Source organism: Carassius gibelio, chromosome B23 (assembly GCF_023724105.1).
Source record: "Carassius gibelio isolate Cgi1373 ecotype wild population from Czech Republic chromosome B23, carGib1.2-hapl.c, whole genome shotgun sequence".
NCBI lineage: Eukaryota > Metazoa > Chordata > Actinopteri > Cypriniformes > Cyprinidae > Carassius > Carassius gibelio.
Window position 1 is genome coordinate 7,511,219 of NC_068418.1, and position 20,582 is coordinate 7,531,800.

The 20,582-nt window shown below is 34.0% G+C and overlaps 1 protein-coding gene across 2 annotated transcripts; it reads left to right on the forward strand.

The window, feature by feature from the left end:
- The first annotated feature begins 8,588 nt into the window (after window positions 1-8,588).
- Window positions 8,589-19,879, forward strand: LOC128011620 (cadherin-like protein 26). Of its 2 annotated transcripts, XM_052594249.1 has the most exons (18): window positions 8,589-8,699; window positions 11,341-11,463; window positions 11,610-11,759; window positions 11,880-12,024; window positions 12,485-12,657; window positions 12,811-12,942; window positions 13,058-13,240; window positions 13,726-14,045; window positions 14,136-14,278; window positions 14,528-14,752; window positions 15,142-15,363; window positions 16,207-16,325; window positions 16,716-16,817; window positions 17,103-17,204; window positions 17,477-17,569; window positions 17,658-17,693; window positions 17,788-17,880; window positions 19,049-19,879. In XM_052594249.1, exons 1-18 carry the CDS (start codon window positions 8,649-8,651, stop codon window positions 19,253-19,255), a joined length of 2,619 nt encoding a protein of 872 aa, XP_052450209.1. In that variant the 5' UTR covers window positions 8,589-8,648; the 3' UTR covers window positions 19,256-19,879. The 2 variants fall into 2 exon arrangements, with proteins under 2 accessions (XP_052450209.1, XP_052450210.1); XM_052594250.1 differs by lacking the exon at window positions 17,103-17,204.
- Window positions 19,880-20,582: the final 703 nt, after the last annotated feature.

Below are 20,582 nucleotides of genomic sequence, written 5' to 3' on the forward strand. Positions count from 1 at the left end.
CTAAACAACAACACATGTTTAATGGTAAATGCATAGTTGAATTAGAATATTTGGAATTGGTTTTATGTTAATAATGTGCAGTCGAAAAAAAAAAGCCTATGGCATGTAAGGGAAACAGGTCAGTTTAGCTCAAAGGGAATCATTTAAGATTTTAAAGGGAATTTGAACAGAATCACTGTTTCACGGCTGATCACTGAGACGCCCTGCGATTCACTGAACGAGCCGTTTAACATCAAATCTGTGCTGGATATTAATATCCAAACTATAGTGAAAACACTATCTATTAGCACAGTAACAAGATCGGCAGTTTAAGACATTAACTTGTAAGCACAAAACACAAGACACTTCTCTTTTCAATATGAATAAGGCTTTATTAGATAAATCTAAGACATATAAACTAATCTAACACATGCACGCACTCACACATTCACACAAGTTGCAGATAGATCGAATGTTAGGGAAAGATGAGTTTAAGAGAATGGAAATATGGAATCCCAAGTTAACAGCAATACGTTAAATTGCATAGACATGAACAACCATCAATCACTTAATTAACCCTCGCATTGAGTTCCTCAATGAGGTTAAAATTATATTAGATACAGTACACCAGTAAAGGTCACAGTCTGGAGGTAAAGTTACTTGCATCTCCTGTGTAAAGGGAGTCCCCTTTGTTGTTGCTGAAAGGGGGTTTCCCAATGTCGCTGATCGGCTGGAAGTCCAGTAGTCACTGAAGTGACGTCTTGGGAAGCCTGTGGTTGGGCGTTGGCTGATGATGCAGAGTTGTGTGCGCTGGTTGAAGTTGAACGGGCAGTCGAGGTCAGACTCGGAGACTGTTACAAAACTTAACTCAGAACACGAAACTCTCAAACGGAAAAGAAAAGAATTAAAGTTTGACGAGACTAGGTGGTGTTTCTTCTCATCGTGGCTAAGTAGCAGCAGGCAGGCCGAAGCACGCTGGAACCGCGCTCAAAGAACAGTGATGACTAAAAGCATGGCTAAAAGCAAAAGCTAAGAAGCAAAGCTACAAGCTAAAAGCAGACATGACTAATAGCAAAAGCTTAACAAAAGCTAAAAGCATACTAAAATCTGGCATGACTGATAGCAAAAGCTTAACAAAAGCTAAAAGCTAAAAGCATACACAAAAACTGGCATGACTGATAACCAGAGTTGTCAAGTAACGAAGTACAAATACTTCGTTACTGTACTAAAGTAGAAATTTGGGGTATCTATACTTTACTTGAGTAATTATTTTTCAGCCGACTTTTTACTTCTACTCCTTACATTTTCACGCAAGTATCTGTACTTTCTACTCCTTACATTTTAAAAATAGCTTCGTTACTGCTATTTCATTTCGGCTTGTTTTCATTCTGCCTTGTCATCATTCAAAAAAAAAAAAAAAAAAAACTATCCAGCTAAACTATCCTAACTAAATTGCGCCATTCGGATGGAGTGAATTTGATTGTGGTTGGATGAGAAGTATAAACGGATACCATTCCGACACCCTATTGGTCTGTACGCGATCCATCGCACCTGCACAGGACACAGATCACATCACACTCCAGCAAGGACAAAGCCAGTGTTGGGTTCGTTTATCAAAAAATATATTTCTTAAAAGTAAGGTTGGGTATGGAACCAGTATCCAATCGCCTCAGAGTCAGTCTGCTTAAATTTAATATGAAACCGGCGTCAGACCGGTCTCCTCCCGTCTTTCAGCGCGCTCTTCAATCCGCAGACCGCGGCGGAGCAGCACGAGCTCAAACAGAGACAGAGGACACAAGGTGTGTGTTCATCGATAGATTGTTAGAATATCTGTATCTGTGCAGTTCTTTGTCATAAATACAGTTTACAAAAGGACACGAAGAAGCAGTCGCTTTCTCATCTTCTGTAAAGTTTTCGATTGTCACCGCTCATCACAGCCGTTTCCTCCAGCGAAAATCTAGCCCTTAACACATATGAACGAACACATACTTTAATTACACTTATTTAAATATACTTAATTTAATCATTACATTAATCATTACATTAATCATTACATACTTTATACATACACTAGCTACTGTGCAAAAGTCTTAGGCACGTTAATATTTTCACTTAAAAGAATGGTGTTCAGCCAGTTATTTATATATTTTGCTGTAGTGTGTCAGTAGAAATTATCAGTTTACATTTCCAAACATTCATTTTGCCGTTGTCAGACTGCTGGTGCATTCAAAATCGCACTAGATTATTATAAAAATTAATGGCAAACTGATATTACTCTACTGAAACACTACAGCAAAAGATATAAATAACTGGCTTAAACCCCTTTTTTGGGGTGAAAATATTTATTTATTTTTTTTCCATAAGACTTTTGCACAGTACTGTATTTTAAAAACGACATTGTTGCTACTTTATAAAGAATGAGCATACAGTAATTCACAGAACTGATTAAAGACAGTGAGAGACGGCACTCATCTTAACTAAATATCAGAGTGAGTGACAGAGATACAGTAGAAACATCATGTGTGCTTTTGTATTAAATAATGACCCAGATTGTGAAATACATTTATTAGCCTTAGAGTAAGGAAAGCACAACTTGGGAAATGAGAGCATCCAAGGTGAAAGCTATGGATTTATTTTAAATATTTGTAATGTTCTTTAAAGTTATCCATAGTTTTTTTTTGAGGTTCTTTTTTTTAAGTATCGGTTCAGGCACCGTTTAGGCACCGGTACCATTTTAAAATTATCGAAAAGGCACTGGACCCAACTTAAAAGTTATTTTTTTTCACTGGCTCATTTACCAAATGTGCGCTTTCTCTTCCTCCTCCACAAATAAAGCTACTGTAGGTAGTTCGGTCACGAGACGTTTTAATAAATTATCGTTTGCGATTGATGACGCAATTGACAATGTTGTGATAATTAGGCTTTACCAACTTTGTAACTCATTACCCCCCGAACACAGGACATAACAGACGTATGTAATGAATACAAGAAGCTATCAATCAAGAAGGTATCAGGATTATGAGTTATTTTTAGTTTTTGATTACTCACTTGGATTAATCATTCATTTTGACAGCACTATAATGTTTATTGTATATAGACAACCATACAAGAGTAATTGTTACTAAGCCTGCACCAATGTTCTTGTCCATTGCCCTCGCAGATTCCTGCAGCTAAGCTTCGATGTACATTTACATTCCATTAAAGGTTATTGATGACAGGCTTCTGAAGTTTGACTTTTTGCACCAATACAATAATTAGAGGCAACTAGTCATCATATCTCTAGCTCTTTAATGTATTTGCATTGTACTAAAATGTGTTCATTTTCAATGGTCATATATGTGGCTGAAACAGGTAGCCTAATGGATCCCAAATTTTTCAACATGAACATTTTAATATAACATTATAGTCATTATAGTCTTTAGAAAAATTTGTTTTTGAGGAGGTGGGGTAGTGCACAATAGGCTCCTGTGGCATGGCCCAAGCTTTTGTTCTTAATGGCATTTTTTCCCTTACATTACTTTTACTTTTATACTTTAAGTAGTTTTTTAAAACAGCACTTTTACACTTTTACTTGAGTAAAAAGCTTGAGTTGATACTTCAACTTTTACAAAAGTCTTTTTAAACCCTAGTATCTATACTTCTACTTGAGTAATGAATGCCAATACTTTTGACACCACTGCTGATAACAGAAGCAAAGCTAAAACTAAAAGCAAGATTTTATGGTGTCCTAAGTATTTAAACCGGCCTGTTGGCCACACCTCAAATGTTGTCTTGACCAATCAGATATTGTCTTGGCTCGGGGGTATCATAAATCATATGTTATCTTATCAAGCATGTGGTCCGAATTTTCCCGCTCTTGAAGGGTATAATTATGGACATGATTACTATAACAAGAATATGATACATTTGACAAATAACTAATGGTCAGGACTGTTTCAAGCAAGCAGATTCAATCACAAACATACCAAACATTATTATGTATCCTTAAGCTATCCCATAGTTATTAAAAGACATACACAATAAGTGATTATAACATGATAGTCAAATGTGTGTGTAATGTGTAATTATCTAAGTGTTCCCTTAAGCGTTGCTGCAAAGTCCTTAGTGACCATTTCACCTTAATAAATTTAAGGGACCAAAACAGCTCCCTTAAGTCAACTTAAACTCAAAATACGTAGCTGATTTAGTGTTAATTGAAGAGGAGGAAATACCAAGGTGTGTTTTTAATGATCGTAACAATCCCTTGGAGACGATGAATGGTTGATGAAAGGCTGAAAAGTATTATTATTATTATTATTATAACCACTTACGAAAACAATAATTGCCTTTTCGTTTTCTGTCCAGTTTGGTTTACGTTTTCTGTTATGATTGTACTCTCCATAGCACAAATATATTAATACAAGTGTGGTTTTAGTAAGGGTTTGGTTTTGTGGTTCGTTATGTTCTGTTTACTGTTAGAGGTAGTAACTATAGCAACCGCGGCGATCTTTGTCGTATGTTGTCAGAAATTACTGTGAAACGCTTAGTACAAACACTTAGGTAAGGGTGACAGTTAAGAGCTTTCTTGCAACGCTCTTAATGAAATCCCTTACCTCAGGGATTTTTTCTCCCTCAGGGAAACCCTCACTTAAGAGTTTCATGCAACCTGGCACAGAGTTTCAAAGGCCCCCCCTTAGGAATTTCAGTCTGGTTCTGCAAGGTGGGGGGGGGGGGGGGGGGGGTTATTCCTCTCATGGGTTTACATGTGATGTCCGGCGTCGCATCTCAATTACTTGCCCCAAATTTGACAATCTCTTCTCCGAATTGAAATTGTCAATAATTGTTCTAGTGGTGTTACTGTAGAAAGCTGTTCTGTGAAAGCGTTGGTTGGTTGGTTATCTTGCTTGGGACTTGTGGCACAGAATGTTTTATGACTTCCTGTTGCATTACTGAGGAATTCGGCTCGTGTTTCAACCACAGTCCTGATCGACTCTTTAATTTGGCTGATTCGGGTCAGATCCACTACAGCATCATTTCTGCTGATTTATTATAGAAGTATTAGAGTGATAACCTAATAACCTAATTTTCCTGAAACCTATAACATATTCCTAAACGCCACAAACAAACAAAGTATATGCATTTAGTAAAATAGTTTTGACTAGTTTGTTGCTCTTTTTTATGAATAGTTGGTTTATCAGTTTCTAATTTGTATATTAAGGATTACATTTTTAGGAAGCCCTTCCCTTTACCACAGCACATCACCTCACCACAATGATACTGCATCCTTTATTGCAACACATTCAGGTGTTGTTGGTTTATCCACATTAGTCATGCATAGTTTTAAATGTTAGGTTTTTGTTTGAGATTGCGTGACACTGTTGGTGAAAGTCTAAACCTAGATTCTGTGGAAAAATAAAAAAATAGGTGTGAATGAGTGTAAAAAAATAAATAAAAAAAACCTTCAAGTTCATGGAAGTTCAATTACAGTACAGAACGTGTGTTAACTCAATCATCCAATTCTAATTTAACATTTACTCAAACCTAACTTTTAACAGCTTTTTATATTTTTATTTTTTTTTATATCATTTTATTTTTTATATAGAACTAAAAATAGAGAAATGGAGTTGGGGCAAAAGGATGAGGAAAACAATAAGATTAGGCCTATATAACTAGCAAATAGTGAAAAATGGTAATGCATGCTGGGAGCTTAAGCACCACTATAGAATGACAAACATCACACTATTTACAGTTTATTTGTAAATCCAGACTCATATAATATTGTGTTCCAATATTAATAAACTGCACACTGAATACAGAAAGTGCCATAGGGCTGCATTTCCCCTGTTGTTTTCAAAGACCCTTTGAATTCAACAGAGCTGCAATCAATTTAGGCTTATGATCAGTGATGGGAATAACTGTGTTATAAATAAATGGCATGGCTAACAATGTTCTTTTTTTCAGTAACAAGTAATTAAAAGAGTAACTGCTTCCCCCGTTACAACGCCATTACTGACAATAAAATGTGGCGTTACTATAATGTACTACAACACTATTATAATTTATATCAATTTACATGTCAGTTCATCTGAATGGATGTGCAGCACACCTTTATTTGACAAACCGTAAACTCAAGTGTGAAGGCGCTTGACTCGCCATCACTTTGTCTCACACAAACGCTAAGAAAGACACTGAGCTAGAGAGTTTTATATACTGTACCATGCAGAATTGATGCGCTACATGTAAAAGATATTCTTTGTTGTATTTTCCTGTAAAATAAATAATGGAGTTCCTTCGGAATTCTTCAGCTTTAAAGAAATGGCAGATTTTCCGCTAGTGGGTGGAACGAATGCGCAAAAGGCAATCTCATTGGCTGATGCTCACCTATTATCATCCCTGTTTTGATTTCAGCAAATCAATTCGAGTGAACACAGACAACCTGATTAATATTAATGAATTTAGCAGCTCATTAATACTTAGTGTTAATTTTAGATTGTTTTTAGTAGTAGAATTAAAGGTATTATTATTATTTTTTGTATATATAGAACTAACTAAATGACACTAAACACTAAATGACAAACAATATCTTAAGCACCACCACCAAGTAACTAGTAACTAATAACTCTTTTTTAATAATAATAAGTAATAAGCCAAACACTGCTTACGATGCTTTTGGGAAGCGCAGCCCAGTACCATATTAGAAATTCATACACTCTAAAAAAATTTGGGTTAAATACAACTCTGTGCTGGGTAAGATATGGACAAACCCAGCGACTGGGTTATATTGAACCCAGCATTTTTTAGTGTGTATTTGTTCCTTTTTATTTTATTTATTTTTTCTACCAATATCCACTAGTGGGGATCAAATAAGGACTGCTAAGAGAAAATATATAGATAACGCCTTGACGTGTGCCAACTTGCCCAGCCTGTTCTGTAAAGCTGGCAGGAAAACACTTTGATACCACCCTCTGATGATATCTGCTGTCGTTATTGGAAATTAGGTGTGTCTTTAGTCAGAATATTTATCATCATTTACTGTTCAACACCATTGCCAAAGACTATAAATAATTCTGCTTTACATAATTTGTCATTTCACCATTTGCAGTAGGCAACAACTGGATGTTTTACTTAATTGAATGAATTAATATACCACAGAATATTATAGTATCATATATCATATATATTACACAAATAATGCTACCTGTGTGTAAAATAAATGCTGTCTAAAAGTGAGGACACTGAAAAAAAAAAAAATTGTCACGTTTTATTTTTTTCTGTTTAGCTCTTGTCTGCCCTAATTTGGTTATATTCCTGTTCTGCCACCTTCGTACTCCTTCAAGCTCCTTACCTGGCAACCCGTGACAGAAATAACTGTGTCATTTATTTTAAGTGCATTTTTTTTATATTGGTCTTTTCGAGAATCTAATACAAAATTCTAAGAAACATTTTTTGTTTAAAGAGTGTTGACATAAACAATATTAACATAATTTGAATATTATTATTTGCATGTGCAGAATGTACATTTTTTAACATCACTGACTGAACCTAACAGAAAATATATTGTGAAAATATATGTGTTTAGGTATTTTAATATATATATATATATATATATATATATATATATATATATATATATATATATATACACATATATATATATATATATATATATATATATATATATATATATATATATATATATATATATATATATATATATATACTTTCTTTTTATATTTTCACCAAGGACGCAATGTCACCATTTCTGTATATTTTGGCCTTTTACAAGTTAATTTCACCATAAACAAAAGCTAAATTAACTTAAGATTTGAACCAAACCACAAATATTCAGTAATTTGAGAAAAACTAATACATTTGGGTGTTTTTGTTGTTGCTGTTGTTGTTTGTTTGTTTGTTTTTGTTCATTTATTTATAATTATATAATTATTAATTATAATTCATTTGTATATGCAATTTCTTTCTTTTTTTCTTTTTTTTGGCCACAAATTAACAAAATTAGAACAAGGGAACAAATTAGTATAACATTGCCACAATTAACATGGAGGAAAATAATCTTAATTTGTGGCTATATTTTTCTTTTCTTCTTCTGCATATTATTCATTCATTATTCATTTTGAAGTCATTATTCATGCCTTTCTGAACAGGGAATAAAATGTAGAAATCTCTCTTTTTTTCTAAATGACTAGCTACATATTGCGCCCCATCTATTGGGTTATTATTGTTAACTAAAACAAAAATGGTGACACATTTTCATCACATGCAATAAAATAAACATTAACAAAACATATATTTATATTTAAGCTTATTTGAATTAGGTGTCAGGGTAGCTATTTCTCATTTTCTTTTGAAGTTGAAGTATTAAAATGACTGAAACTATACAAACTAAAACTAAAACTAATATATATATATATATATATATATATATATATATATATATATATATTTATTTATTACAAAAACAAAAGGACAAAACAACTAAATACTACAAATTTGAATCAAATTAAAATGACAAGATAACAAGTAAAATCTATTTTCAAAATACTTGCAAAAACTAGTTAACACTGGCCCCAGTTTCATCCCACTGTCATTTGAATATGCCCTCCCTCCCTCTGTCTCTCGTGTGTGGGCAGCCTATATTACTGTAAGACACAGAGGAAAGCTCAGTCTCAGGGATGATCTGCTTCAGCATGAGGATCCTTACGGTCAGCTTTCTCCTGCTGCTGGTGAGTTAAAGCTCTGTGTGATGTGATACACTACAGCCTCATGTTTCTCTGCTCATATTTCTAGACAACAGGTGTTTATGTTGCAGGAACCAAGTCTTTCAATCAGTATAAAGCCAGCTTTATAAACAATGGGCTACAGAATGTGCTTTCTAATGAATGATTCACTTATGTGAGTATTTGCCATGTACTAGTTCGTAAGAACTGTAAAGGAAGGAAATGCTTGAATTAGTTCTGTTGAGTTTGGTTTATGTTACAGCCATTAGGGGTGTGGGTGAAAGGGACTTTCATTCCTCTAAATCTTTCGGGTCATGACACAAGAACATGAGTTTGCACTTTGAGAATTGTTTGCATTGTAAGCTCATGCCTTAAGGCACCTGTGTATTCTCATTTGTGACTCTGGACCACAAAACCGGTCATAAGTGTCAACTTTTCAAAATTTAGATTTGAACGTCTTCTGGAAGCTAAATAAAGAATCTTTCCATTGATGTATGGTTTGTTAGGATCGGACAATATCTGGCCCAGATACAACTATTTGAAAATCTGGAATCTGAGGGTGCAAAAAAATAATAATAATCAAAATAATGAGAAAATCACCTTTAAAGTTGTCCTAATGAAGTTCTTAGCAATGAATATTATTGATCAAAATTAATTAAGTTGATTAAGTTTTAATAAATATTTGTGGTAGGAAATTAAAAAAAAATATTTCTTCATGAGCTTTACTTAATATTCTAATGATTTTTGGCATAAAAGAAAAATCTTTCATTTTGACCTGTACAATGTATTTTTGGCTGTTGCTACAAATATAACCCAGTGACTTCAGACTGGTTTTGTGCTCCAGGGTAACATATATGCTTAGTATTAAGAAATAATAAATAATTAAATTAATTGAGTCAAAATGCATAGCAATATCTAATTATGATATTTAGTATTATTTCCAATCTGCACAGTCGTTAGCTTAATTTAAGGACTTAAGGATTGACATGTCAATAAGAAAATGTATGATGTGGTTTGGAAACGTATATGTCCTCAAGCGTTCTTAGAAACATAAATATCACAGAAATCACACTTGATTTATTACTATGAATGCTGGCCAGAAAATACATATCATGTTTTCTGAAAACGCCTAGATATTGATTTGGCACTGGCCCTAAACTTGTAAAGTTTTGCCGTCAGCAGTAACTAATTAGCTTTTGACGTCATTAACTAATACTGACATCTATTCCAATTTTAAGGATAATTTGTGTCTTGTTTTCAGCAGCTGTGCTACAGATACAGTATGTGGATTTCAGTGGTCTGTCAATGTGGACTACAACCTTGGTGCTCTCATTCCACGATCAAATAAAATTTGGTTTTTAGTTAAACATCCCCAGAGATGAATTATGCAACTCCATTACTTGGGCTCTATTTTAACGATCTAAGCAATCAACCAATCAGAGTCTCATCTTCCATCCTCTTTAAAAGAGGATATTACGAATATTTACATGGCAGAATGTAATTTTTCATTTTTTAAAATGTTTGTGTGCTGCTCTGTGTGTAATAATTATTAATCAGTAATGGTGCAAATGCATTTGCTTAAACAATGCGACGCAGGACGGTGCACAACTGTATGTATTTTTCTTCACATACTTTTGCAAAACCAGACAATATTGTGTCTAATATATATCACAATAACTTCTTCTTATTAAATTTACCTTTGCAGCTGGTCAGTGTTCAAGAAATACTTTGCGTAACCCATTAAGAGTCATTACTGAAGAAAAAAATGAGTCATGCACTGACGTTCAAAGCTGCTACATAACGACTGTCTACTTCGAGGACCTTGATAGAAATGTAGTGGAATGAAAATAACGATATTAGCCTTTCCAAAGTAGTAAAGTTAAAGTGTTTTCAGAAAAAAATAATACTCTAGTATAGTACAGATACTTAAAAAGTGTAAGTACAGTAATCAATTAAATGTCTGTTCACCTCTGATCATACCACATTACACTGTGGGAAAACAAATGAGTGAATTAAAGTTACATAAAAATAATGTGCCTGTCCGACTACATGAAGGGATTTCACCCTGACATTACGAAATAAGGAATTTTTATGCTACGTCTCTCTTTTGGTGATAAAATCAACATAAACAATATACGTCTGTGCAGTGAAAACTATTTAACCTGATTATGATGATAACTGAACATTAACTTGACTGCCTTGTCAAAACCTTCCCAGCAAATGTTTATATTTAAAACACATTTTCAAAGTAATTTAAAGGATCTACATTTCAAATTTAAAATCATCTTCACTAAAAAAAAATAAAAAAATAAAAACAAGACAATAAGTTTTCTGTCTTTTTACTTTTTTTACAAAATTATTTTGTTGCTGGTAGCCATTGACTTCCATTGTATGGAAGTCAATAGTCAAATAGTCCAATATCAATGGCTACCATCAACCAACATTCTTCAAAATTCTTTACTATATATTTTTTTATTTTTTTTCATATTATTTTCATGAAAATTAAATAAGATAATGAGTGCTGTAATTTAATTATTTATTTTTTTGCAGTTCACATTAAACTCTGCTATTTCGCATATGCTTCTCTATGATATGGACGCTATGGCCAGATTCACACATTGATTTAACTTTTGTCCTTTCATCTCAGTCTGTCTGGAGCGTGTGTGTATGCGCTGACAGCGGGAGGATACGACAGAAGCGTGCATGGATCATTGATTCGTTTAGTATTGAGGAAGAACACCCTGGTCCATTTCCATTTTCGATAGGCAAGGTGAGCAGCATCATAACAGTCACTGCTTTCAGCTAGAGCTCAATCTGTTCAGTTTTATTTGAAGATTATTTTTCACATTACATGTTAAATTGCTGGTTAATAATGATCATGTGAATATTTTAGTGTATTTGTTGTTTGTGTTTCAGGCTGCAGTCGAAAAGACTTTTTTAGTAAATTACGTACTTCATGGTCAAGGTGTGGATGAAGATCCGAAGGATCTCCTCAGCATTGATACATCAGGTGTTTTTTATGTACACAGAAAGGTGGACTATGAAAGTGGCCCTAAAGTTCTCCATGTAAGTTCTCTTTAAGAATGCGGTATCGCTTGCATAACAGCATTTAAATCATTTTAAAATTGAATTCAAATACATTGCAAGAAAAGCCTGTATATTGATATTCACTGGACTCAATTGCAGTTGACATTTGAAGCAATAGATGCATTAAATAAAAAAGTGGATACAAGACTTTCGGTTGAGATCAAAATATTGGACGTAAATGACCACGCACCAAAATTTCAAAAGCCAGTCTATGAAGTGACTGTGGACGAATCACATGATCAAGGTAATCATTAGAGTTTACACCTCACTACTCCACTCTATGACACGAAACAGAACATTCTGTCATTATTTACTCACCTTCCTTTTAATGCAGTCCACATTGATATTTTTCGGTTCATAACACGAAAGACAACTTTCTTTAATTATTAGAACTACTGCACTTTTGCAATTACCATCACTATTAAAAAGATAGTTCACCCAAAAATGGAAATTCTCTCATCATTTACACACCCTCATGTGGATCCAAAAGACTTATGTTCAAAACACCAGTGATTACTGATCAGGGCTGTGTTTCCCACTAGATCGTAAAAATGGTCGTATGAATCATCATTTATATATTTACAGCATACATTTCCACAGGAAGCATAACAGTGTACATGTTTGAAACAGCATTAGGGTTTATGAATAATGAAGGATGTGCAAGTACGTGTAAGTAACACTTCATTTTCTCAATATGCATCTAGGCAAAGAAGTTCTGACTGTGCTGGCTTTCGATGAGGATGATTCAAGTACAGACAATGGCACATTTGATTTCACAATCAAGTCTGTCACACCACTGACAGATAATGTTGAATTTTACATTCAGCAGCGAAAAGAATCTGGGACAATTTATTTTAAGGGGTGTTTGGACTATGAGGTATGAACTTAATTTCTTTCATTTCAATCGTTTTAATGCACTATTTTTTGATACATCTGTTATTCCATTAAGACAAGACGTTTTGCTTTTGTGCTTTATAAATATTTCTCCTTTCTCATCTAAGAAATGTTCTGCTAACTGAATCTTTTTCAGAAAGCTCAGAAATACACAATCCTTATTGAAGCGAAGGACAGAGGGGAAAAGAAACAGCTCTCAAGTACAAGTACACTGATAATCAATATTTCAGACAATAACAACAATCTTCCAGAGTTCTCTGGCAAAACAGTAAGTTTCATAGGGAACCGTTATTGTGCTTGTGATATGCTTGATTATTGCTTTTAATGGCAAGTTAGACATACTTTCCAGTGAAACCCACTGAAATGTTTGACGTATGTTTCAGGGACCAGGGAAGGTCAAGGAGGGAGAAGCTGGGGTTGAAGTTCTGCGACTGCAAGTAACAGACAAAGACGTCCGTGGTTCAAAAGCTTGGAAAGCCAAATACACAATCTCCGAAGATAAAAAAGAGATATTCAAAATAGAAACGGACCCTGTTACGAATGAAGGGATTTTAACAGTTGTTAAGGTAGGCAGATCGTTGGTGTTTTTTTGCCAGAATCCTTTCCCTTCGTGCTCTCTTTTTTTAAAATAATACACCCTTTTCAAGTGCAAAACAGAGTAACACATGCTTTTTTGGGTGTTAAATAATGGCAAAAATTTACTTTGGCGTGCATATGAAATACAATTGGTAGGATCACGGGTGTGGCGTGGGTGCGTGTTATATTTACGCCAAAATACATATAAAATGCATGCCAAAAAAGTGTCCATCACATGCACGCGAAAACAGTGTATGCATGTGAAAAACGTCAGTTTAAGGATATAAATAGCCAGTAAAATACAAAAACAAAATCGCGCTATTGATATGCATTTTCATGAGACGAGGCTCAAAGTGACGCTAAAGGGGTTCTGACCAAGTGTCAAATTGTGATGGAGCTATTTTAACACAGAACAGATGTTAAAACATCTCTATATACATTATAATGTCGATTCTTTTTTTTTCTCTCATTTCAGCAAACGGACTACGAGGAGCAAACAAATCACAATCTGTCCATCAGCGTGCAGAATGAAATTCCTTACTTTTCCTGTAAGATTAAAAATAAAGTACAGAATGCCACGTGGGTGCTCAACAAAATACCCCCAATCTCTGGCACGAGTGCTGCAAAATTCTATAACAGCATTCCAGTGACCATTTATGTAGAAGATGTCAACGACCCTCCGGTGTTCACACCCAATGTTAAATACGTGACGGTAGCTGAGAACATAGATGCAGGAACAAGTCTTGCAACCTTCACCGCTAAAGACATGGATGGAAGCCACATGAACACATTTACGTAAGAGAAGCTAATATTACTGTATACAGTACATTTCACTAATGGTACTGTAGTTTACTGAAAGTAAACTGGTGTTTCTTCGAATCTCAGATTTGTTAAAGGTGAAGATATAAATAAATGGATAACTGTTAATGCAAAGACTGGAGAAGTATCCACAATTCAGGTTCTGGATAGAGAGTCACCGTTTGTGATAAACAGCACCTATACAGCAACCCTGTATGCTGTGGATGACGGTAAAACATTAAATGTACTCATTACTGATATAATATAGACAATTACTTTTATAGACAAATTAATTTAATTTGAGATGCATGAATATTTATGTTGCTTTACGAGATGACCTTTGACTCCTAGTAGCTTATATATTGTTCAACTGATCTAGTTTACTTGCATGTGAATCTATCTATAATATCTATCTTCCTCAGTACTTCTGGTCATGTTTTATACTCTAATTTCTGTTTCCTCAATGTTTTCAATCGCAGGGGTTCCTCCGCTGACAGGCACTGGAACTCTGGTCATTCAACTGATTGATGAAAATGATAACCTACCAATTCTGGAGAGGAACAAAGTCAGCATCTGCATAGATAAAGAGCCCACGCTGGTCAACATCACAGCCACAGACCTGGACTTTCCTCCATACGGATCACCTTTCTACTATGAGCTTTTAGGAGATGTTAAGGACAAATGGAGGGTTGAACCAGCTCAAGGTAACTCGGAAAACATCACAAAAATCAAATGGATTATTAACACCGTTTTATGCTGAATTTGGGCAAATAATGTCCTGAGCGTTATTCCATGACCTCATTAAGATTTCTGTGCCTACATCAACGGCCAAAAGTTTACAATAATTACATTTTTTTTTTTTTTTTTATGTTTAAAAGAAAAATATTAAACGGCACAACTATTTTAAACATTGATAGTAATTGTTTCTTGTGCAGCTTTGATCACAGGAATAAATTACATTTACTATATATTAAAATAAAAACAAATTTTCAGTTTAAAATGTAATAATATTTAATAATATTACTGGATTAAAGCTCTTAATTATTCCAAACATACTAACTCTCATGTTATCTTCACTATTTTTCTCCTAAAGGCACAACGGTTAGTCTTGTAAAAGAAAAAGGTGTGTATTCAGGTCATCACTTCCTCCAGATGAAAATATCAGACCAGCAGGGACTTTCCTCCATCCAGAACCTGACGGTGACGGTGTGTGACTGCTCTATCTCTCCTAACTGTCATCTGAGGACGATCTCGCAGGCTCGGGTGGGGCCAGGTGCCGCCTGGATGGTTGTTCTTGCCATTCTGATTTTTACAGGTGAGAGGGGGATTTCTAATGTTTGGATTACATTAAGAGCATTGATAGGTGATGAAGGATTATGCAAACTGTTTCATAATACTGAAATCCTATCGTTTTGTACAAGTCAATCCAACCATGACAGGTGTGCTAAAACAAAACAAGGCTTGCCATAGAAACCTGTAGAAACCTGTTTTTTTAATGACACATAACGCTTTACCTTCTTTTTGTTATTTGATCTCTATAACTACTGTAGTTTTGTTTTGCCACAATGCAATTAGAATGTGTGTTTTTCTGTGTTAAATCTGGGTAATTAAGTCACTTGATTAAAAGGAATAGAACTTGATCAAAACAATTTGCTAATAATTCACTTACCTTCAGGCCATCCAAGATGTTGTTCGTTCTGAACAAACCTGAACATTTCATCACTTGCTCAGCAGTGAATGGGTGCCATCAGAATGTATTGGAGGGAGCAATGTTATGGTGTATGGACTATTTTAGCATAAAGCAACAGTTAAAACATTTTAATGATAGGTTTGTTTTTTTTAAAAACATGCATATTTTCACTTCACAAGATATTTACTGATAGACTGGAGTGGTGTGGATTATTATTGTGGTGTTTTTATTAGCTGTTTGGACTCTCGTTCTGTCGGCACCCATTCACTGCAGAGCATTCATTTGACAACAAGTGATGCAATGCTAAATTACTCCAAATCCGATAAAGAAACAAACTCAAACATCTTCATTGGCTTGAATATATTTTCATTCACTATTCATTTAAACACTTCAAAATATGTTCTATGGGGCGGATAACTTTGTTTAAGTATCCAAGTTTAAAAGAAATACTCTCTTTTTATATTTCAGTAATGTGCTTAATAAGTCTCCTGATTTCCTGCAAGACGGAGAAAAGAATGATTATGATTGATGATGGCCACGGTCATCTCATCACATCAAATACAGAAAATCCAGGAACAGACTGCGTGGTAAATCCATCACACAATACACAGTGACTGGTTTCAGTAAAGGTTTTATGTCACCATTATCTCAAATAAAAGAAAGAACAATGCACAGAACATTTGTTAATGTTATAATATAGATCTAAAATATATAATTTGACATGTGCACACACTTGTTATTAGTGTTGTATTAATTTAATACTGTAAAATAGCATACAAAACATTGCATTACATTACGTTTATAGATTTCTAAAAAATACTGTAAACATTTTGAGCATCGTTAGTGCCTAATTCATTAATTAATGATAATAATCCACACCTTAGTGTAAAATATTTATAAGTTCAGCTCATATTTCTATCAAACTTTAACATTTGTTGCCTTGAAGAACTTTTAATGTCGATCTTGTTTTCATGAAGGTGTCTTCCAGTATGGGTTTTCACAAAACTGTTCCTTCCAACGCAAACCTTGTAAATGTGACTAAAAATGTAGGCTCAAGCCAGAAGGTCACAACACAAACTGTGAGTAACAATACAGCTCTTCAAGTTCTTTGACAATTGGGCAAATTCAAGAAGTTCAAAGATTTATTATTATTAATATCATCTATAATGTTTCTGGAAATAGCCTGTATGTTGTGTCTTTGATAAATTGTTCATGAGTAAATCAAACAGAAAAAAATAAATAAATATGTTTTGTGTATTTATTTTATGTATTTATTAAAACTGATAAGTTCAGCTTGTATTTCTATCAAACTTTAACATTTGTTGCCTTGAAGAACTTTTAATGTCAATCTTGTTTCCATGAAGGTATCTTCCAGTATGGGTTTTCACAAAACTGTTCCTTCCAACGTAAACTTTGTAAATGTGACTAAAAATGTAGGCTCAAGCCAGAAGGTCACAACACAAACTGTGAGTAACAATACAGCTCTTCAAGTTCTTTGACAATTGGGCAAATTCAAGAAGTTCAAAGATTTATTATTATTAATATCATCTATAATGTTTCTGGAAATAGCTTGTATGTTGTTTCTATGATAAATTGTTCATGAGTAAATCAAACAGAAAAAAAATATATATATGTTTTATATGAAAGTGTTTAAATTAGATCTTATTTCCACTTCCTTAAATTGAAATTCTGCATCCTGTTTGCTAGATATTTTCTTAAAAAGACAATTTTGCTTCAGAATCTCCAGGTGATGCAAACAGGACAGCAAGCCGTTTCACAGACTTCATTGTCTGTCCACAACAACCAGATGTTGAAAGGCACAGTGTACAGGGTGAGTGTTAACCGCCACAGCAAGATGTCTGAGTGTCAGTCATTGTCTTTGTTTTGTGATGGATGTTTCTGATGTGTATGTTTTTCAGAATTCCACAAGACGTACATACAGAGGATTTTCACGGGTAAGAATAAAATGACAGTCATAATTCCCATCACATGCTTACTCTAGCACTGCTCAGCCTTTTTTACAACATTGTCTATGCTTTTTTCAACCAGCAATCGAATGTCACATCAAGTTTTAGAAGCAGTACTTCCTACAACACCAAAGCATCTTACTTGAGTGAAAACCTTGGCGTTCTCATCAACCAGGTGATTTTACATTTAAAAAGTCAATAGATTAGACAAAGAATAGAGAACGGTGTTAGAGGGTCTTTTTAATTAAAATAAAACAAGTCCAAACAATAGAAAAAGAATAGAGAATACTTTATGCCTCTGTCAGCATGTCTATTCATTCTTTATTTATATATGTTTTTTTTTATTTCAAAACTATAATTTGTGAATTTTGTGATCAAAAGTGACAAAATGTCATCTAAAAAATACAAGTTTTAAGAAGGTTGTGTTAATGTTCCCATTATGTTATACAAATTTTAATTTTGAATGACGTTCAGTTTTTAAACGTAAAAAAAAACTTTATTTATTTGTTTGTTTGTTTGAACAACAAGGGAACATTCCATTATATCATTTTTCAAGAATTACAGGAAAGTTACTTTTCTATGTTCTCTAAGCATTTTTTGAAGTTATAACATTACAGTAATAATAATAATAATAATAATAATAATAATAATTATAATAATAATAATAATAAAAACTTTGGTTGAATGTCCAAAATAAATGTTTTTGTTACACTTTATTTTGATAGTCTACTTCATTAAAAAAATAAATTTTAATAACTACAAGTAACTAAATGTCAATTAACTCTCATAAGGGAAGTCGTGGCCTAATGGTTAGAGAGTCGGACTCGCAATCGAAAGGTTGTGAGTTCGAGTCCTGGGCCGGCAGGAATTGTGGGTGGGGGGAGTGCATGTACAGTTCTCTCTCCACCTTCAATACCACGACTTAGGTGCCCTTGAGCATGGCATTGAACCCCCAACTGCTCCCCGTACGCTGCAGCATAAATGGCTTCCCACCCCTCAGGGTGCGGGTGTGCGCATGGGTTAAAAGCAGAGCATGAATTTGATTGTAGTTGACACTTCCAAAGTTACTTAGTAGTATGTCTGTTGGGTTAAAAGTTAATTATAGTTAATTTAACATCTAAAGTGGACATATATTAAAGAGTAGATAACTATATTAACATTACTGGAAGAAATTTCAATTGTAATTCTGAAAACGTTCCTTGTTAGCCGAGTAAACATGAAGAACTTTAGATCAACAGGTTTTTTAGAACATGCGTAATAAATTTGGTTAATTGTCCAAATGTTTGACAGGACACCAGTAAATAATTTTCATGGTACTTTTGTTTTTTCCTTCTTCACGTCAGAAACTTCTTGCTCTTCAAACCCGTGATGAGGGACATAGTATTTACAAGCCACACTGTTACGCAGACGAAGGACAGCCTGCAGCCAGTGATGAGCTGGATGCAATATCCATTCCAGAGGACCACTTTCATCCAGAGATGCTTAAAAATCTGGACAGCAAGTTCAGTCAGCTAGCTAAAATCTCCAGACCTGACCTGATGAGAAGGTGACAGTTATCTCAGGACGTGTAGTCTAAATATAAATATTTAGGACAAAATGCAAAAATTCTTTTTTTAAATAAATACATTTGACTACAGTCCTACAGTATCAATGATGATAAATAGAACTTAATTTGCATTTCCTGAATGGAAGAATACAGTGCTTGCAAAGTAACAAAGGAACATAGTATTAATAGTTTTAGGTTAGCTCAGGATTTTGGTGTTAGTTCTGTTTATTTTTATATCTGTATTTTTATTTTTTATTTTTTTGCACTGTGTTCATGTGGAATAATAAGCAGGCATTTAATACAAAATATTTAATAAAATAAAAATAATGGTGTAGTAATTATTTGATGAAACTTCATCTAAGAGGTGGATGGTGATAGTAGCGTTTTTTGTTGCTAATAAGTGTTTTTGAAGAGAATGTATATTGTGACTGTGTCATGCAAACTCTTGACTTATCTGGGTCTGTTGTTCCCCTGGGCGTGAAACTGCTCTGTTGTTGTTTCAGGTGTTGTAATCCTTCATTGTAAAAATATGAAACTTGTTTTTTTGTGTGTGTGTGTGTGTGTGTGTCATTTGCATACTGACGTATAGGAATCAATGAATGTTTAATAAAACTGGGTTTATAATGAAGCATGACATGCTACTGTTTTATTTTTTTTATCTCTCAACCAGTTCAACCTGTTTTTTTTTAGGTTTTTTTTGTTTTGTTTTGTTTTTTTATGTTCAGCTCACAGCTTTTGAAATATTTGCTTTTACATGCCACACAATTACCGCTTCACAATAGCACTTATCACTGTCCCGTGACTTGTTTCCCACCTGTTGCTCGTAAATCTTTAATGTTTCCAAAATCTATGAATGCATAAAGGTACCATTCATCAAAAAAAATCAATGAGATACATATATGAGTTACATCATGTATTTATTAGATAGCATTGAATAACATCCAGCACACACACATACACACGCACACACACACACACACACACACACACACACACATATGCAGTACCCAAGTGAGTCAAGACATATGAAAATATGATTAAAAGATGAATATGCGACAAAGCAACAGAATGTCACATTTTATTACGTCTTTCGACACACATATTTTACCAAATAAAAAGGACAGGACTTTTAGAGTTCATCTCACTATTTGATGTGAACATAAATATTGGATCAGTTAAATTTAAGGCAGATGTAAAAGATTAAAAGCTAATATTTAGTTGCAGATCTCTTGCATGCAATCAGAGCAGTGAGTCTGCAGCCCATAGACATCACCAGACTCATGGGCTTTATACCAGCCTTTAATGCAGCCAATTCCAGCTTTTGCTTGTTT

What these genes read in the sequence shown, in the direction of transcription:
- LOC128011620 (XM_052594249.1), top strand. Translation starts at nt 8,649, where the DNA reads ATGATCTGCTTCAGCATGAGGATCCTTACGGTCAGCTTTCTCCTGCTG. An exon ending in TGCCATTCTGATTTTTACAG is followed by an intron (nt 15,364 to 16,206) that starts GTGAGAGGGGGA and finishes TTTATATTTCAG; the next exon opens with TAATGTGCTTAATAAGTCTC. An exon ending in AGAAGGTCACAACACAAACT is followed by an intron (nt 17,205 to 17,476) that starts GTGAGTAACAAT and finishes ATTTTGCTTCAG; the next exon opens with AATCTCCAGGTGATGCAAAC.